The following is a 20,091-nucleotide window of genomic DNA, read 5'->3' as shown; positions in this document are numbered from 1 at the left end:
ACCTGCTTTGTTCCACTGACTGCAGTATAGGCTGGAGAAATAAACTTGGGAAAATCCAGTTGCTGTGAAGGTGAGGCAGAAGGGAGAGCAGGGTTGCACAGCCAGAAGTGATTCTCACACCATGCTGGCCTGCTGCTCAGGAGAACCCCAAATGGTTTGGGCTCCTTACTTAAATTTGATCAAAGAAATGTTGTGACTGGGTTCTCACAGTTTCTTTACAGTTGCTTGAATTTCCTGCTTTGTCTTGGCCATTGCAAAGGAGGAGATGAGATGAAGGGGCTGTCTTTGAGGCTGTAGCATCCTGCTGCCTTCAGTGTTTTTCTGCTCAAAACAATTTGAAATAATACCAGCAAGGAACAAGGTTATTAAGTTTACATGTAGTTTAATACATTTAGCTGAATGCACGTACAGTTCTCCCAAGTGGGAAGGCACAAATTGTTAAACGTTTGTAAATTGTCTTAAACGTTTTCAGAGTACAATGGCCAGAAGACGAATATCTGATGGCTGTAGTGGGACATATCATAGCACAAAAGCACTGTGCCTAGTGGTAAATATGAAAGATTCAGGCCACAATCATCCCTGTCACTGTTAGGAACACCTTCTGGAAACTGTTAAGTGTGTGGCTGGATTTCTTCTTCTGAACATAAGGAAGTTTGAGTCCCTGCTTTCTTCTGGTAATGGTTACAACACTGTTGTCACGTAATAGATAATACTAGAATATGGCACTTACCACTTTTCAATCAAGACTTTGTTTTAGTTTGCTGTAAAACCCAGTCACTCATACACCTGCTTTATGGCTTGCCTAGTAAAGTTGTATTTGTTTAGTCAACTTGTAAATACCAAAGTTAGGGCTGAACCCGTTCAGCTAATAATAAACTAAGGCCATGACTTTATATAAAAAATTATCGTAAAAAAAAGATAGTTTTGGCTGAAAACTGCTTATTCAGATCTTTTCTTGTTGCGATTGTCCTTCCAGATCCGATAATTGAGTGCAGAAGCCAAGCTTAGCCAGGCTAAATAAGGAATCATCAAATAAGCTGCTGCTTTGTTGATGTTGTACCAGGAAGCAGTAGTAGCTGTTGCTGTACCAGTTGTCAGCAGGAGAGTCACCAACCCCTGAAACACAGAAGGTGATTAAAGTTGTGTTACTTGTTGCATTTCCTGTGTGTCACTTTCCACCTAGCTCTGGCACCTATTCTATCCCTCTGTGTGTTAAGTCCTTCTCAGAAAACCAGCCAGCAGAAAAAGATAGATTTCTGCTGAGTTACAAACCACTTTGAGTCATAAAACCATACAAGAAAGGGCACTACAGCTGGGAGCAGGGAGGAAGAATGAAGTCTCTTTCACCCATACCCTCTTTAGTGGGCAGTGAGATACTTCCAAGAGTAAGCTGGAGCAAGCAAACCTGTCCAGTTTGTTCATGCCCCCTGAAGAGATGAGGTGTGAACGAATCTGTGATGGATTGCAGTCTTTCTCTGTTACAGCATTGCATGTACTGCTATTTTATTTTTTGCATTACCAATTCTTATTTTTGAGAATTGAGCAGTTTCTCTTCAGAGAGCTGCAGAAAGCTAGTCTCTTCTAAAAGGGGTGTTGATCACCTAAATAATGTTGTAATAAGCTGCTTATCACTGCTGCTTGCCAGAGAAACCTAGGAATTGCAGTAAGTATAAATGTTTGTTTTATAGTCACACAAAGCTCTTACCAAAGGCTGGCAGAATCTGCAAATTCTCTCAGGTGGGTGCTGGCATGCATTAAAGAGAATTTTAGAAAAGTTCTGCAAGCCATATTTTGCACTCAGGCCCATTTTCAGGAAGAAAAGATGATGACACAAACCTTTCATGCCAATACCTTAGTGTTCCACTTACCCATCCCATTTTGTGAGCTCCAAAAAATATTGGAGTCCATGCCCAGTTTAATGCCAGGTTCCCTGCATACAGACCCAGAGGAATGACTGACTTTTCATTGAAGCCCCCCAGTTCCTTCCACACAAGGTAGGAGCCATATCTGCAGAAAGCAAAGGGGAAGTGTCATTCATTACACTGTTTAAAGCTACCACATATTCTTGATCCATGAAATAAGTTCAGTGCCAGGGTCTAGATTAACTTGGAAGACTGAGAGGTCTAAGCCTTACTTGGCAAAGTAACTGACAGCACAGGCTAGATCAGCTGCTCTGGATAACATGGAGAGAGAAAAATTCCAGTCATGCCAGAATTCTTACTTTTAAGTGCATAGAAGCAGATAACTTAATGCATTTGTCTTTAAAAAGAATACCATGTCAAAATGGAAACAAGTCTAAGATGCAAACGGTGAAGAAACTTTGTTTTGGTATTGGGATGTGGTGCTTTAAAGATTTTTTAGAAATAAATCCAACCTCAGTTTTTAAATAGATGAAATGAATGGCATTAAATGGGATCCCAAAGCACACTTCAGTATGGGGAGCAAGAAGAACCCTTTGGTTACTTTCATTACGTTCACAGGGACTAAACAATGCAGCTTTGCTATTTTGGCAGTTTGATTGCAGAGAATAATGAGAACAGAATAAAGTTGGGGCAGGGTAAGCATTAGAAACTTCCATTTCCTAAGTTATTTCCAAAGCACAGTGTGGATTTCAACTTGTTCATACACCTGACTTCAACTTCAGACCAATACTGTGATGTACAAATCTAAGAAGCGAAGTGTCAAGAAAGACAGGTGAGCTAATTAAATCTTGTTGCTAGTTATTTGTTGCTTTCCATTTATTTAAGAGATTCTGGAGGAATGAAATGTCTTGGTCATTCAAGGAGTGTTTGTGCATGATGGATTAGAGAAGGCTGGTAGTAAGTATGATCTTTCCACTGGGCTGGATGTATAATACATGAGCAAGACCATCCACCTTAGGATACAGTGATTCTGCTATTACCAAAATAAGTTATAAACTGTCACAATCTGGACTTTAAGGTATTTAACCTGCTACACAGATTTGTGGTGAGGAATCCAGACACAGGGTTACAGATTGTGCAATCAACTTGAAGGGAGTTGGGAAAGGCACCCAGCTCTTTTCTCCTTGATAAAAGGCATGTTTTTATTCACAGGTCCGTAATGATCTCATTCAAATGTTAACTCTTCAAATACACAAATATTCCACTTAAATAAGTTAAAAAGTACAGTCTGTGAGGAAAAGGAAAAGAGAAGTCTGGTGGGGAGGGACAGGACATGAGGCTATAAACATTACAAAGCTTTTCTGGAAAGAAAATTGAACCAAAATGAGAGAACATGGGAGTGCCAGTCTAGCATTCAGTTTCATCCATTGCATTATTGAGCTCTGTTAGAACAGTTCTATCCTAATTTCCCCCACCCCTTTTTTTTAAATTTTCTTAAAACTACTGAAAGATATACTTAGAAGAAATCCCAGTGCTGCCTTGCTCTGCTGTTTCCAGCTTGGCATGTCTTCCCCTCAGAATGAATGAGGAAAACAAATTAATGGCAGCTTTTCAAGCTGCTGCTTTTGATGCGGGTGCTTCTGCATACAAAATGTCCTATCAAACCCACACGTGACTCCCAGAACAAGTTTTTACCTGTTAAAGAAGCAGGTTGACACAGTTTCTTACTAACATAAAGCCACAGGAGTACAGTCATCTCCTCTGGTCCAGCATTATACCAAATGCAACTTTGAGATCAGGCCAGTGCCTTAATACAATGTGAAAAACATACCCCATAGATGTATAGAGAGTTCCCCAAACAGGAGCAAACATCCAGTTAGGTGGACACCAGGATGGCTTCTGTAGAGTTTGATACCATGTTGGGATTTCCCTTTTGGTTATATTGCCTCCTAAAAATCCTCCCGCATGTGGCAGGAGTGTGAAACCTACTGCTGGGGCCCAGGCTGGTACCACTTCCATTGAGACAGTGAACCTGAAAAAAAATCCAACACTGATTGGCAGAGAACTTTTAAAATGCAACTGCAAAAGTTTCCATTTCTAACAGATTTTAAAAATAGCCATGTCAGATCTGATCCACAGCCCAGTGTTGTCACTGAGAGAGACTGCAGCTGAAATGAATGGACCTTGTACCATAATCTTACCTGTACCTGTAAAGGAATCTGTCCCTGGGGAGGTGGGATCCAGAGGGAAGTGGGGCCTTTACTTCTCTCTCAGCTGAGTGCATGAAGATTACTGAATTTTACCTACAGAATATCCTCACTAATAAGTATGGCACAGGAATAAAGCAGTTTGAATGCTATATGAACCGCACTTGGAAAATAAATAAATGCAGTAAGAAGTGTGTATTTCTGTATTCACCAAAAAGCCCATTCCCTCAATGAAGTGGTAGAGCCAAGGAAGAAAAGAGCATGTGCTTTCCTGTGCTCAAGCAAAATAATGTGAGGTGTTGTCTGCAGGATGCTCAGTGGGAGCCAGAGGGATGTGACAGTAGCAGACATTTGAGAAGCTGCCTTGGAACACAAACACCAGGGAGGACAATAAGAAGGTAAGTACTTAACTGATGTTTTGCTAAACAAGGAAGGTGATCTGGATACATGGGGAGTACACCGTTGGCTCCTTCATGAAGCATTCAATCAGTTGCAGCAATTGTTGCTGCCAAGCCCATTAAATTTGCCTACAGAAGTAGGGCTAAGTAATGCTTTGCTCTGCTGGCCCATGCTGCTTTAGTTAGGGTACAGGCAGAAGGAAAACCAGCAAGCAAGGAAGGAGGACAAAGTTTCATTGCAGATTTTCTGGCCAGAGGCCAAATGTTACAGAAGAGCTGTGCTTAGTTTACTGAAATGTAAACATTAGAGCTACAATTAAAAAAAGGGCAGAACTGAAAGATGTTTTTTCAAATATACAGTAGGCAAATACACCCAATTCCTCTTCATCTGTTATGCAGGAGAGAGATTATGAGAGACTGCAGCAGTGGGGAAAGAGCAACTGCAGAAGGCCCAGGAGAGAAAATAAAGTTTTAGGTCAATGAGCATTTTAGATGCTTGTCAGAGAAAAGTGCCATATTGATACTATCTTGGCTGTTGTGTTTCCCTGGATTTCAAAGCTTCTTTTGCTTTAGTCACGACTGCTGGGATGAGGAGGCAGGGAGTGGGGAAGAGGAAATCCTACTTGTGACAGATGTGCTTAAACCAATAGGAAATGGCACAGATGAGGTTGCATTGTCACAGCTCTGGTGAATTTCTGTTCGGAGATCAGGGTAAGCTTGGGCAGCAAGAAAGTTCTTGCATTATGGTTTTTGTCCCTGCACTCAGGGCTCTGCCCACACAGATTTAATGTGAGATTTCAGTGGCTGGGACCACAATGCAGTTTGCATGGGATCGAGAGAAATCCTGGTGATAGAAGCAGAGCAGAGTTTTGAAGGCAAACTGAGCATGGAGGGACTGGTAAGGTACACAGGATGAGAAGGTTGAGAGGGGGGCAGGTAGGCCTGGGCTGTGGGCTTGGGGGAAATGGGCAATGAATAGAAATATAGACAAAAAGGCAGCAGACAAAGCCATAAGAGATACAAGTCAAGGTCAAAAAGCAAAAAAAGACTGAACGGGTGAAAGGAGCCAAGCAGGGAAGAATTCAGAGCTGAGGCTGGGGAGAAGGAGGAAGAGGAGTACAATGTGGTACTCTGCTGTGATAGGACCAATTGGGTCTTGGGTGGAGGATGGACAAGGGAGGGAGGAAAAATCTGCAGGGCTCACTGCTGCCATACTTCTGCCTAGTGGATTCCACTTAAGCATCTTAAGAGGAGCAGAGGAGTTCTCCTGTTCTCTTGCACTAAGATCTGTGCTGTTTTTTCCCAAGGAAGCAGGCTGCCAGCTGCTGTGTGCACTACCTGTCATCCCCACTGACAGCATGAAAGGCTCTGCTTTTCCTGGGATGTGAAACAAGTGCCATGTGCAGGAGCAACAAGGTGTGATGGGAACAAGAGCTCTGAGCCCAATGGTTCTTCTTTGGCTGCCTTCAGATGAGTAATTCCCAAAGGTTAAGTTAAAAATTGCAAGTTAATAAGATCTCACTAATTTTTAACCCTTTTGCTTTGCCTACAGGGAGTCCAGGCTTAGCTCTCTACACATGCTGTGATATGTTCAACTCCAGAGTGGCTGCCAAATACTATTTTTTCAAAAGTGATAAGCAAGAACCCAAAGGGCTTCATGTTTTATTTGGATGTTAATAATATAAGGATGGTCTCCTCACAGCAATCAGCAACAGATTTTGTCAGGGGTTCTGTCAACTTCCTCCCAGGGAACCAAGTCTGAAAGTGCTAAATACTATAAAATTTAAACAATACTGCTCTGTGGCAGTTATTAGTGAATAAATGATGTACCCATGCATGTTGGAGAAAGAACACTGAAATAATTCTTAAGAGAAAGAAAACCAGACAGGCAAATAGAATCAGGGAAGGTGCAAAGCAAAGAAAAGAGAGAAGTGAGGCCACTCATGCACATCAAAGGGGTGGAAATAGAAATTAAGAGATTGAATATACTGGCTGGAATTGAATTTTGGTGTCCCAGTCTTTTAATGACTATTGCTATTAATTAATTATGTGCTGTATTTTCCAGTTTTATCTCTCAGGATTTCCCAAGCATGGCAAAATACTCTATCTTGCAAGGAGAAGGAGGAATGAAACCATGCAGCAAGGTGTGCTGGCAGCAAGACCACAGCTGTCCATCAGCAGTGGGAGTTCCTGTGTTTTCATTCCCAAGAAATTAAATACTGGTATCAACTTTCCATAAAAAAGCACAGGTAACTCAGAAAACAGCATGGAAAAAGCCACATCTGTCTGTGTCTGGTTACCTGATGTAGGTCTTTAGCAAGAGAATGAGTAAGAGGCAAGGTGCACTGGAGAGTCTGTGTACTGGCCAGTGCTGCAGTCTTCGTTTACCTGTGCAGTACAAGAGCTGTGCAATGTTTACAGAACAGCCTGTACATTTTCTAAAAGTAATGTGAGCACAGAGGTTCATCAGCCCTGCCTTCCTTTCGGTGTACAGCTGATCTGAATTGAATCGGTGAGAACTTGAACACCACAGACTTGCTAACACAGCCCCACTGGCTGCATTACTCAACCTAGAAATAATAACTACTTTCCCAATCGTATCCCAGCTCCAGGGTGAGTTGCACAACACTCTCGCACCCTCATTTTCATACTGAAGAATGCTGGATGTCTGTGAATGCTATCTGCAGTGTACCCAGCAGATATCTGCCTCTAAGAACCATCAAGGTTGGAAATATTTTCTTCTCACGCACACTTAACTTGTTTACTTCTTTTCCACTTTTTATCTCTGCCCTGCAATATATTCTTCATCATGCTGCCCCTTTTCTGTTTAGCCCTAGTGTGACTTCAGGCACCTCCAGCAGAGCAGTGAGGGCTACTTTGCTTTATATACATGTTAGAATAATTATTCTAAGCATTCAAAATATCTGACTTATCCAAAGTTAGTTCCAGCTACATAAGTAAAAGGAGAAATAAAGGGGAAAAAACTGCAGTAGTTAAACTTGCTGCCTAATGGGCTTCTTTCTGCTGTTTTTCTATGGTGGCATAACATGAAGAAAAAACTCCCGGAAGCTTTCTGGGTCCTCTTTCTGGAAAATCACTGTGCACCCAAAGAAAGGGATGGGCTGCTCTGTAGGTGGGATTAGATATATCATGACAGAGCAGCTGAGTTGCTTCAGCCTGATGAAAAATGAACTGAAACACTTCTTTGCCTTGAGGAGGTCTCTGAAGGATAGGTGTCTTTCCCTCCTTGGGGCATTCTGTCAGCAGGAAGGAGAAGGAAGGTAGGAAAGGAGAACTGCTTTCATCCCATTTTCTTACACCCCTGTGCTGATAAAACTTCTGATTAGTTCCATTCATGTGCAGCTTAGGGCTGGCTACCCAATCACATGGGGCTTAAAATTGCATTAAAAACACAAACAAAAAACTCCCAGCAGGGCTAAATCACCCTGGCAGCCCTGGGGTTCCCAGTGCCCAGTGTTTGGAGATGGACTGACAAAGCTGGGACCATACCATGGAGGGGGGTCCCCAAGACACATACTCTCCCTCTCATCCTCTACCATACTTTTTTTTAAGGGCAAATAAGGCTCTGCCCAGGTCTGAGAGGCAGCATGCAAATTTTCCCCAGGAAGAAGGCTTCTTCCCAAGACAGCTGTCTGAAAAATTAAAGACAACATACTTAATTTATATTGACAAACTATTTATGCGTGTTGTGGGTTTAATTCCTGGGAAGCTGCAACACTAAAATCAAATTTATATCACAGCCTATGACAAAAAATACAGCTACCACAAAATAAAAAAAAAAAAAGCAGGCTATCTAATCTCAAGTAGAGACACTTCAAACAATAAATGTTATAGGATACAAATAGAATATAAATATCTAATAAGTGTATAATATGTGTTTATAATACATATTTAGAATTTTTAAAAATACAGTATTTATTGAAGACTATAATGTAAGGTGTACAGATGGAAACAAAAAATCTCCCTCTCCAGTGAGATTTCAACATGGCAGAGCACAAGTTGTGCAAATAAATCTATGATTTATTCACATACAGGGAACTGAAATGCAAACTGGAGCAAGATTTTTGCTGGGAGAATTTGCCATTTACTCTCAACCTCTTCTCATTGATGCTTATGTTACAGGTAGAGGCAGCCACGGGCTGGGATATGGTCACATGTATGTCAGATATCTCCTATGTTACTGCCCGTACACTTGAGCAGCTCGCTTCCAGGTATTTTACCTGGAGGCTGATGCAAATGGAAGAAATCATCTTACAAAATAGCACAGAGAACAGAAAAGTGAGAAAAATAAAAAATCAACATAATTTTCTGCTATTATGACGCATTTTCCTTCTCCCAAGCCGTACTTAGAGTCTGTTTTACTGAGCTGCTCTGACTCAATGTTTGATACTGTTTCACAACCTTACTTCATGCAAAGTCGTTACACAATTGCAACTCCGGCACGCCAACTTTCGCTTTCAAAAAAAAAATAATCTTAGAGTTGAATGCTCCAATTACATCACAGTGCTTTTGGGGCTTTGATTTATAAGTATCAACCAAAAATTTGGAATTGAAAATCAAAGTCATTTCTTTCACCCTTAAAGAAACGTTCCTCGGCGACACTGAAGGAAGAGACCTTTAGTTAAACAACAGCGTGAAAACTTCTCCTGAGTGCCGAGAGCGAATGTGCCCGGTGTGCGCGGCAGAGCCGCCGGCCCGGTGGGACCGGAGGAACGGGCTCTGCCCTTCTGCGGTGCGCGCACAGCTGCCAGCCGCTGAAAACCTCGTGTGCCGGATCGAAATTAAGAGCAAGCTTCACAGCTTGGTGGTTTGGTTTGTTTATTTTAAAGCACTTTCCATGCTAAACGCCGGCACGGAAAAGCCATGAATGTTTGCCCAAGTCCTGTCCGCCCGTGAGCGGGGCCTGCCCCGCCCGTCTCCAGCCGGCACCGCAGGTCCCGTCCTGCCCGGGGATCCCGGCTGGCCGGCACGGGGCTGTCGCCAGCAGCAGAGTGCGGGATCGCTCCCTCAACCCTCTCCGCCGACCCGAGGGGGAGCCGAGGGCGCCCGGGGTGCGGCGGGGTCCCGGCGGCGGCAGCGCTGTGGGAGCGCCGGGACCCGGGCGGGGCGGAGTCGGGCGGCCCCTCCGGCGAGCAGCCGGGCCCCGCCGCGGGGCTGCACCGCCCCTCGGGCTCTCCGTCCCGTCCGACCCCGAGCCGTGCCGCGAGCAGCGCCGGCATTACCTCCTTCCGTGCCGCGCTGCTGCTGCCGCCGGTCGCGCCTGCTCTGCCCGGGCAGCCAAGCGCCGCCCCCGGGGCCGGCCGGCCGGGCTCCCCCGCCCCGGGGCGGGCTCTCGGCGCTGGGCGGGCGGAGGCGCCTGGCGCGGGCCGGGCCCAGGGCGGCGCGCGGGGCTGAGGGCGGCGGGCGCCGGGGCGGCCCGACCGGTCTCCTTCGCTCCCTCCCTCCTTTCCTCCCTCCCTTCCCCCCTCCCTTCCCGTCCCCTTTGCCGGAGCCCGGCCCGGCAGCGGCTGCCGGCGGGGGCCGCCCCGTTCCCGTGGCAACGCCCGTTCCCGGGCGGCGGCCATGGGCGGCTGGGCCGCGGCGCCATGGCGGCTTGGTGGCTGCAGCGGGCGCGGCGGCCTCCGCGGCGCTGCGCGGCGGTGGGGCAGCTCCCGCCCCGGCGCTGGGGACCGGGCGGCGACCCTGAGCGACCTCCTGCAGAGCTCGGTGGAGGCCGAGGAACCGGGCGCGGCAGCGGCGAGGCGGGAGCGGCGGTGCCCCCGGGAGGGCACGGTGCTGCTCTTCCCGGGGCAGGGCAGCCAGTTCGTGGGCATGTGCCGCGGGCTGCAGCAGTACCCCGGCGTGCGGGACATGTACCGCCTGGCCGAGAAGGTGCTGGGCTACGACCTGCTCTCCCTCTGCCTGGAGGGGCCGCAGGACGCGCTGGACCGCACCCAGCACTGCCAGCCCGCCGTGTTCGTCGCCTCCCTGGCCGCCGTGGAGAAGCTCAACCACCTGCAGCCTGAAGTGAGGGGCCGCGGAGGGCGCGAGGGGTCGGGGCGGCGGCGCCTCGGGCCTGCCCCGCGGTGCGGCTGAGGCGGCGCTCGGCTCTCTGTTCCCGCAGGTCGTGGAGCGCTGCGTGGCGGCCGCCGGCTACAGCGTGGGGGAGTTCGCGGCGCTGGTCTTCGCTGGAGCCCTGGGCTTTGCTGAAGGTGCCTGGGGGACGTGCGGAACTCCCTGCTAGGATCTCCCAGCCCGGGCCCGTGCTGTTTCCAAAGCGTTGCCTGTTATCACTGTGTCCTTCCCGCTTTTTATTTTTAATTAGAGGAGAAATTTTACTTTCTACTTCGACTGTTCGCTTTAACGCGTGTAACACGGCATTAAAAGCATTGACGTTTCACGACGAGTGAACAACTGCCCTTTCTTGCGCGCAGGTGCCCGCGCTCACATTTACGCCGCATCTCTGTTTCTCTCCGTAGCGCTGTACGCGGTGAAAGTGCGCGCCGAAGCCATGCAAAGGGCGTCGGAAGCTGTCCCCAGTGGAATGCTCTCGGTTGTCGGCCGGCGAGAGGCAAATTACAAATTTGCCTGCCTGGAAGCCCGTAAACACTGTGAATCGCTGGGTATAGAGAACCCCGTGTGCACAGTTTCAAACTATTTGTTTCCAGACAGCAGAGTCATTGCAGGACACTTACAGGTATTGCTTCAGAGTAACTATCTCTTCCTTTGAACTGAGCATTTCACTTTTTAAAAGCTCTTACTTTGCGCTTATCTGTGGATGTTATGTATGGCCTTAGTTTGTCCAAAGAAAAGTATTTGATCTGTGGGGTTTTTTTTTTCCCCGGCATGTGGTCAGTTGTTGGGTAGTGAAAGGAATTCCTTTATCACAGTAAGTCTGATGAGGTGATTCTTGTGGGGTAACTGAGAAAACCTTTGTTGTGCAAGACTCACTTCTCTCTCTCTTTTATAGGCTTTGGAGTTTTTGCAGGAGAATGCCCGAAAATATTATTTTAAACGTACAAAAATGCTTCCAGTCAGTGGGGCTTTTCATACCAGACTTATGGAACCAGCAGTAGAGCCACTGGCTGAAGTTCTAAAATCAATTGAAATTCAGAAACCGCTGCTCTGTGTGTATTCCAATGTCGATGGCAAAAAGTACATGCACTCAAAGCACATTCAGAAGCTGTTAGTGAAGCAGGTGGTGTCACCTGTTCTGTGGGAGCAGACCATGCACTCAGTGTACGAAAGAAAGCAAGGAACAGAATTTCCTTACACGTATGAAGTGGGGCCTGGGAATCAACTGGGAGCCATTCTCAAACAATGTAATTTAAAGGCCTGGAAACAATATAAACATGTAGATGCTCTGGAAGATGAGGAAGCAGCAGAGACCTAAATAACCTTTTGAGAAAAATCCACACAACTCAGTTTTTTTCTCATTTAAAACTTTGTGCTCCCAAAAGAGGAAGCCTTAAACATTCATGGCTTCTCATGATGTAAAGAGCACTCACTATGTGCATAATTGCAATGAACATTTTCCTTTGAATTCCTCAGGTGTGGAAAGGGGAGAGCAAAGTTTGGCTCTTCCGTCTGTGTCGGGACTGCAAAGCTGTCAATGAACAGGCCAAGTAGCACAGTTTGGCCTCAATCCTGCAAGCAACTTTCCCTCTTGGGTGGTTTTCTTTTTTTGTTGTTTTGTTTGGTTGTTTTTTGGGGGAGTTTTTTGGGTGTGGATTCAGGTTCCAGTTGGTAGCCTTGGCTGTCCAGTGCAGGGATCTGCAGGAATGCAGGGGTTTTGGCTTCAGGTTGTGGAAGGCCCTGCTCTGGGCTGGAGGGTGCATTTAGAGGAGCCATTTGTTGGGAGGGCTTTCAGTGTTCTGATGTTCTTGTTTTCTTACTCAGCTGGCTTGTGGGGTATTCATCTATGTAAAGTTCTCTTACTTTGTGTCAACATTGCCAGGTAGCAGCTGAGTGGGGCAGATGATGTTACTAGAAACATTATTTTCTTAAGGTTAAACTATAAATAAACTGAAGCTTTTCTTGCTATTTTTAATGCTTTGGGGTGCATCATTATTGGCTCTGTCCACATGTGGATGGAAGTAACTTTCCCTCCAGTTGTCCAATGCTACACTGGTTGTGCTAAATTACACAAGAAATGTTCACTGGGAAAAAAAGCTTTACAAAAATATTATGTACATTTCCTGGCAGCAGGAAATGATGAACTGGAGATCAGCAGGTTGTCCCAAACCCTTCTGGAAAGAGCTTTCCATTACCCAGTTTTATTTTTTATTTTGGTATTTTTATGCTGTATTTAACAGATATATAGAAAAAAATTAGGATATATTACTTAAATCAAATGACTGACAGTATCTTCAATAATGTATTATGAAATGCTGGAGAACTTCCAATTACAGTACCAATCATTCTGTAACTTCACATTTATGACAGGGAGAGTGAATTAAAAACACTGGCCCTTATTACCATTGCTAAGAGGGCTGTATTATTAAACAGTTCTTTTGTGGACTGCAGCTGGCAGCTGTGCCTGCCCTCACAGTACAAATTCCACTTTTAGCATGTGTAAACATTAACAATTAGTAAAGTACTACAGAGTCTTCCAGCTTCACCATTCAACTACTAGAGGCTGAAGATTAAAGTTTGGAAAAACTGTAAAGAAAATTATTTCAGTGAAGGTTCCTGTGTTACAGGTAAGGTGTTAATTATTCAGAAAAGCATACCAAAATCTTCAGTTAGAAGTATTGGTTAGAATATTGCAACTAAATCCCATTCATATTATTAAACACTGGATTATCCTGTGTTAGAAGTTTCTGACCACACCTTGTAGGACTAAATGCAAGGTTGATGACTTTCAAACCAGCTTTTATGATAGGTGAAACTGAGTGTGTGCTTTGAAAGTTCTGGACTTTCTTTTTAATTATTTAACCTTTCTGAGGAAATGTTGGAGACCTGTTTTCTATTTGTAGTGTTCTTGCCATGATTTTTTTCCTTTTTTTTCCCCCTCATTTCACTTTGTTGTACACTTTGCTGGGAATTAAAGCTCTTTGGGAAATCCATGCTAGAAATCTCCTGTTTGCAAACCATTGATAACCTTTGCACTTTTGTCAGCTGAAGAATGCTGAAGGGAAATCTGTATCATAAGAGCATTCCAATGCTGTGGGTCTTGTTTAATTAGTGGGAAGAAGGACCTGTCACCACTGTTGGGTGTTTGCTTTTCTTCTGTGCAGTGGTTGAGCCAAGGCTGCTCCTCAGTGAGCTTTGTGTCTCCCGAACCAGAAGCCAGAGGGAATCATGCTTTTGTGCTGATGTTGCAATTCCTAGGAGCAGAGGAAGTGTGATGGAGGTGTTGTACCTCTGTATGGAGAGTGTTCAGGGCTTGATTTTGTGTGGTGCCCGTCAGCACAGCCTCACCTCACATGTGCAATAATATTGCCTGTGCCTGGGCAGAAAACGCCCAAATAATTACAAATCCTGGATCTCAGAGCATTTCTTTAATGCTCTTGCTCCTCTATCCCCTCTGCTTCTGGAAACTGAATATTTGAGAGGTGAGAAACCAGCGTGGCTCCTTCACCTATGAACAAGCATAACAGGATGTGGAAGCAAATCAAGTGCCGTAAATGCTGTCACGTATCAGGAAGTGTGCAGCGAAAAAAACAGAATTAACGTTGGGTCCCCTGAGTCACTGTGGGGCTGTGACTAAAGGATTAACTAACTGTGCTCCACAGGTGAAACAGGAGCTTGGCACCAATTGCTCCCAGCTACTCCAGTTAGTGCTGATTGCTGTGGCTTTGGATGCCATTTGCTTTGTGTTTCACTTGTTTCTTTGCTGGGATTGAATTTTGTATTCCTTGAGACTGTGTTATGCTCCATGCATGCTGGATGATGAAATTCCCCTCTCTTGTAATTCAACACAAGAGTGGGAAAAAAGCAGAATCACCCCACACAGCTCTTGGATAAAATAGGCAGTGAAGAGTCTCCTGTTCTTCATTGCTCCCCTGTGCATAAAGGTTATTTATCTAGAAAGAATTATTTGATAGTATTAAATTGATTCAGCTGGGAAGAGTCAATTTTTTCACAGCTGGTACTTTTATTACATACAAATAGCTCATTTATTAGACCCTCCTGATGTTAAATTTTACCCTTTACTAAATAATAACTTTTAAATATTTTTCTATCACATTGCTAATACAGCTCAATAGAGCAGTTAATTCACTGATAAAACTTCAGTATGTTTTTTTGGCTATGTGGGCCAGTTTCTGGCCTGTGTGTGACTCCAGTTCCAGGTGTGTGAACTGTGCTTTTCTAGAAAAAACTTGCCTACCTGCTGCTGAAGGGCACATCAGCTTGAGAGCATTTTGAAAAAACATGACACTGAAATATATGCTGCTGCTTGAATTTCTGGGGTATGCTGGAGCCATCACACTTTATATTCCTTCTTTGCCTGCTTTCCTTTTGCTCTGTATTTCAAGTCATTCAAAGAAATTTCAAAATCCTTTGCATGAAACGGTCAAATGAAATAGTCTAGTGAAGCTTCATTTTTTTTTCCCAGAAACATTTTTTGAGATGGGCAGTTAGCATCACAATGGGATTTAGGCACCATTCATTAAAGAGAGGAAGCATGTTCCTCAACATGCTTAAATTTGGCTTGATTTGGCATTTGTCTTCACTAAAGAGGGGTTTAAATTCCTTGTCTCATTTAAAACAGAGACTCAAACTTGAAACTCCAACTTCTCTGATAAATGCTTAGCTCACAAATCCATTGAATATTGTATTTTCCTGTTTTAAAAATACACTAAAGGTAGGAGTTGCTTGTCTGGGCAAAAAGCAGGCATCCCCTATGCCGAGGGGAATATCCAAACCACAGAGCTGCACTTTCGTTTTCTCTCACTGAGAGTCTATAGCTGGATACTGCAAACCAGCTTCAAGAGCAAAAAGAGAAGATGCACTCAGATACAGAGAGAACACCAGGCACAAATGGGAGATGTTGAGAGAGGAAAAACTCAGCTATGCCCTAATGGCCACCCATGGAGTCCAGGAGGGTGACACCTCGACCATCTCCATCCTCTAAGTTGTGCTCATGTTCCCCTCAGGCTTCCAGTCCCCCCAAGCACATGCCTTGTGAAAAGACATGCATCCTCTGAGAAAATCCCTTCTCAGAATCCATCAGCTCTTGGGCTTTTGTTCTGGGCAGCTCCTAGTTTTACTTTGAAAAGGAGCAGAAGGTACTGCCATTAATGTGTGACAGCAGAGTCTTGGAAAATAAAGCAGACAACACTGCAAAAGGTTTGAAGCAACAATTTAATTTTAAAAAAGTATCATGGTTTTAATCTTTACTATTGCTTTTACAGTATTAAAATTTAAAGGATGGCCAGCATGCCTTCAGTTTTCTTCACATCCAGAATCTCTTTAACAAACTCATTTATAGGAAATAGACACTTTATACTGCATTAAAATAAACATAAAAAAGACAGACTTTCTAATTGCTTGGAGTCACATTTCAAAACTAGCAAGTCAGGCAGTTATCCAGCAACAACCTCCTTATTTTAAAAGTTTTTTCTTTAAAAAAGATACGAAAAAGCAGTGACCCAGCACTCGCCTAGGTTTAAATATTAAAGAGATTTTTATCAGTGTAAATTTGAAAAACAAACCAGCTGCCACCACTGGGGTGTTAGTGATGTTGGTCAGTGTCCAGCAATGACCTCCTGTGGTAATTCTGTGTGCTAATTCTACAGTCCATAATTCATGGCCCACCAAAAGGCAGCAACAAGCAAGGCTGCAGGCACCAGCTTCTGGCAGAGGCACCTGACAGGAAGCCTGCAAGTCTGTGGGAGGAAAGGGGTTGGTAATTAGAAATAACAAGAAGCAAAAAGAAGGTGCAAGGAAACTAAAAGAGTGCCCATGTGGGAGGTCAGTGTGGGCCCGAGAGCACGGTCTGGTTCTGCTGCAGAAATGCAGAAGGGGGTCAATTTTACTGGGGGCTCCAGCCACTAAAGAATCCTCCTCTCTTCTCTGGGTAAGTACTGCTGGCAGCAGCTCTGCTCATCTCCCCAGGGAGACCCTTCCAGCATCTGATAGTGGCAGGTGCCTCCCCTCTGAACAGAACCCCACGAGTTGTGTGGGATTTGGGTAGTCTTTAAATGAGAAATTTCAGCCTAAAGAGAAAAAAAACAGGGCACCGAGGGGGTACCAACAAACTAAGGGATAAAGCCCAGCCTGAAGCCATATGATATACTTCACTCCCTGACATTACAAGGGGGTCAGGTGTTCCTGTTGCCTACATGCCAACAAAAAGGTGGGAGAAAAGGGAGAGAGCGTACCCAGCCTCCATAGCCAGTGATCCGCTTTGTCCACTTACTGCTCACATCTCCACAGCTTCTTATAACACTTTTAATAACATTCCATGTCTGGAAAACACTGATAGCAACCCTGATGATTTAAACAAAACAAAGCATGAGGATATAACAATTATTCTAAAAAGTGGCAAATAAAATACCAATGTTTAGGAAACAAAAACCAACAAAACAAAACCCAAACAAAAACCTTTAGTATATTCCTTCCTAAAAGTGTATGTGTACATATACATTTCTCTAAATATTTAGGAAGAAGACCCTTGAAATCTAAAGATAATTTAGGTTCAGAATTAAGTGATAAAGTGACAATCTTTGTGGTTGTTTCAAACTTGGAAGAGCATAGAGCATAACCCAATAAGAGATGTTCATGTTTGATAAATCAGGACAGCAATACAAGACTGACACAGCAGTGTCATAGGCTCTCTCTGGAGTGTGAATCCAGCTTTGCTGAGGTGGAAGGTGTATACAAATGTTATATACAGATATATTTATAGGTTATGTTACATGGCTGTAATTGAACTGCATTCTGGTAGGTCTGCAATGAGTGACCTTCCCCTCCCAGAAGCAAGGAGAAAATAAGGTAGAGTACCTGGGGCTTCAGACACAGCTGAGTATCTCATGTCAGGACATTGCTGCATGTCAGTTAATAACTATGCAGGACAAGCCTTCAGCTCACAGCAGATAAAAGGCAGTTCAAACTAGTTCTAGCCATGTTTTCTTGGATGTGCATGGGTAAGTTATTGCACATGCAGTAACATGTTAATCCCACACTGGGCTGCAAGTCTCTCATCACTCAGTTGTGCTTAAAATTGTGTCTAAAGTTACTGTGCCTCTGAGGAATTTGAAATAGCAAGACACTATTTAAGTCTTTCAACTTTAAATGGCTGTAGTCTGTTGAAACAACTTACACTTTACATTATTACATAACTTTTCGTTGTAAAACAAGCTGCTTTGCTTTTCTATGTTCTATATGAGGCAGCAGTAGCAGCAATAAATTTTTTATTTTGTGTACAGAAACATTCTTGTTTGTCTAACATGATTATTAAAAGGATCTGCCAATAAGGTAACTTACACTCGTGCCAGGTGAAGCAGTGTTTCTTCTAATGTCCTGTGGTGCTGCCTGTTAAATTCATCTCCAATCAGGGCCAGCTGACGGCCAACCTGAGTAGCTGAGCTGCAAGGCAGGCAGGATGTGCACGTTAGAGGGGAACCCTGCAACAGCAATTCTCTAAAAGCACTCTGAAAAAGTCAGGTAATGTAATTCCCCCAACAGCTGGGCTAAACTGGCAATGTAAAACTGAAATGTTGCAGGAGGTTTGTTTCCCATCACTTATGGGTTTATTGATTAAGTATTTTAGCCCCATACATGAAGTGTTTTGATGCTTTCATAAGAAGCTGCATATTTGGCACTTTTGAAAAAACATGCTGATTTTTTAGGTGTTTCATTTCTTTATATAAGACAATGAGATTCTGGTTTGAGGTTTTTGATTGTCCTGCTCCCTTCCTCACCAAGTCAAAATATTGAAACTGCCTTCACTTCAAACCTTGCAAGAAATTTCTTCTTACAAAAGTGTTGGCTTTGTCATCCAACAGATTTACTCCAATGAGTTCCACTGTGCAGTGTGGGTCTCCAGCTACTGGGTGGTGCCCAGGTACAAACTGACCAAAACCTTAAGGCTTTTAAGGAGGTCCTGGGATATACAGAAACTTGAACAACATCTGTGGCACATGTTGATGCTAAACACTGGTTATGCTTTCCTGATGAAAATTTTCCATTAGATTTAGCTTCTCTTAGACACATGATTTTGTTCTGGTAGACAAATAATATGAATATACATTTTTATTTTAATTTGCATTTCTGCCGAGATCTGCTCACTAGATCTGCTAAATAGTAAGTAGGCTTAAGAGCTTAATTCTAGAGTCTGCTGAAAAAAACCCCTTGGGCTTGGCGGTCCACCTACAAAAAACCACCAGAAAAACCACATAAAGGAATTTTCACAGATGGGGGAGAAAGGCAACCCCTGATTCTTGTACTGGAAAAAATGTATGTATGGGATTAAGAAAAACCCAAGGCAGCACTACTAGTTTGTTTTAACTGGCGCCTGGAGAATTATGTAAAAATGACTTCTTCAGCTGCTTGCTGTAACAGGTGGGTCTCTAATAAAGAGCCATATCTGTGCCCCTGTGCAAGATAAAAACTTAGAGACATTTAATGCAGCATAATCTTGCACAGTCAGTGTTAAGCACCACAGGTTATCTACACTTGCATCTATTCCACTTCCAGTAGTATGCACTATGATTACTTGGCTTAGCAGTTTTCTGGAAAGTCTGGCACTTTGTACTTGGGGAGGACAGAAGGAGTATTAATATAGTGTGATACCTGATATCAAACTCCATTTGCTCTGTGATGTCTGGAATTGTCTGGAGGTTACTGTAGGTTTCCTCTTCTGGTGCTCCATTGGGGTAGCTGGAGAGGACAAAGTGCCTGGGGGTTCTCCTGATTTGAGACATCTTACTCTGCAACAAGTCATGAAAGACAACCTCAGGGCTTCATGTTATGCAAGGTCTTTTCAGTTTAGGTGGAAATTGTTTAAAGTGCTCTTAAAGTTACTCTTTTTACTTCTCCAGTCAGAACACGAGTGTTTCTAAGATTCCTATTTTAAGAGTAGTCAAAGGAAAGTTTCAATGACCCAGCAGATGTCCAGCAATTCAAACATGCAGCATTTAGATGGCTGCTACTTTATACTGGCTCAAAACGACCCAGGAATTGGAAAATCTTGATAAATATAACTAGTGTAGACAAGTATAGTTTCTCAGTAGTTTCACTTAGTACAAGATGCTTTCCTACGCTGTTTGCAACAACCTGCCTGGCATTAAATCACTCTAACCCATGGAGAACCCCAGGCAGCAAAGTACCTAAAACAAACTTGAACAGGTTTTCCTAAGTCTAATTCAGGTCCAAATTTACACATGTTCAGCTGGAGGCTACCAACATGGAAATTACAAGCAACTCACCATAGAAATAGAATATAAGAAAGATTTAAACCCATTAATAGCTTTCCACATGAAGGAGCAGACAGTAGGAACCAGTAAAATCAGTAGAGCTGCCTGCTTGTACAATGGGAAAGTTATTCACAACCAGTACCACAAAATCAATGTCAAAATTTAACAGGCTTCAGCACACGTGGCTTGTGTCTAATATTGGAAGCATTTGTGTAACACAGAGAGCAGTGTTTGGAGAGTAGAGCTGATGTTTTTGTAG

General features: G+C 43.9%; 2 protein-coding genes across 2 annotated transcripts; one reads left to right on the top strand and one right to left on the bottom strand.

Annotated features, from left to right (window-relative positions):
• Positions 1-362: 362 nt before the first annotated feature.
• On the bottom strand, positions 363-10,075 carry TSPO (translocator protein). Its single transcript, XM_071422620.1, has 4 exons — positions 9,711-10,075; positions 3,694-3,894; positions 1,869-2,007; positions 363-1,116 (listed from the first exon to the last, which is right to left on the bottom strand). The coding sequence occupies exons 1-4, from the start codon at positions 10,073-10,075 to the stop codon at positions 940-942; spliced, it is 882 nt and encodes a 293-aa protein (XP_071278721.1). The 3' UTR covers positions 363-939.
• MCAT (malonyl-CoA-acyl carrier protein transacylase) lies at positions 10,051-12,510 on the top strand. The gene is made up of 4 exons (XM_071422619.1): positions 10,051-10,494; positions 10,592-10,679; positions 10,947-11,164; positions 11,438-12,510. Exons 1-4 carry the CDS (start codon positions 10,051-10,053, stop codon positions 11,858-11,860), a joined length of 1,173 nt encoding a protein of 390 aa, XP_071278720.1. The 3' UTR covers positions 11,861-12,510.
• The last annotated feature ends 7,581 nt before the right edge of the window (positions 12,511-20,091 follow it).

Source organism: Agelaius tricolor, unplaced genomic scaffold, assembly GCF_023055355.1.
Source record: "Agelaius tricolor isolate 1412-34295 unplaced genomic scaffold, bAgeTri1.0.p SCAF_3, whole genome shotgun sequence".
In the NCBI taxonomy this organism is placed as follows: domain Eukaryota; kingdom Metazoa; phylum Chordata; class Aves; order Passeriformes; family Icteridae; genus Agelaius; species Agelaius tricolor.
Note: the sequence above shows the minus strand (reverse complement) of the source record. Positions and strands in the feature narration are given on the sequence as shown.

Bases quoted from the DNA above. Each gene is read 5' to 3' on its own strand.
- MCAT (XM_071422619.1), top strand. From the start codon at position 10,051: ATGGGCGGCTGGGCCGCGGCGCCATGGCGGCTTGGTGGCTGCAGCGGG. The intron at 10,495-10,591 runs GTGAGGGGCCGC...CTGTTCCCGCAG, and splicing joins TCAACCACCTGCAGCCTGAA to GTCGTGGAGCGCTGCGTGGC. The intron at 11,165-11,437 runs GTATTGCTTCAG...TCTCTTTTATAG, and splicing joins TCATTGCAGGACACTTACAG to GCTTTGGAGTTTTTGCAGGA.
- TSPO (XM_071422620.1), bottom strand. From the start codon at position 10,075: ATGGCGCCGCGGCCCAGCCGCCCATGGCCGCCGCCCGGGAACGGGCGT. The intron at 3,895-9,710 runs GTAATGCCGGCG...ATTTTTTTTCAG, and splicing joins GCAGCGCGGCACGGAAGGAG to GTTCACTGTCTCAATGGAAG. The intron at 1,117-1,868 runs GTAAGTGGAACA...TCTGTGTTTCAG, and splicing joins GAGCTCACAAAATGGGATGG to GGGTTGGTGACTCTCCTGCT.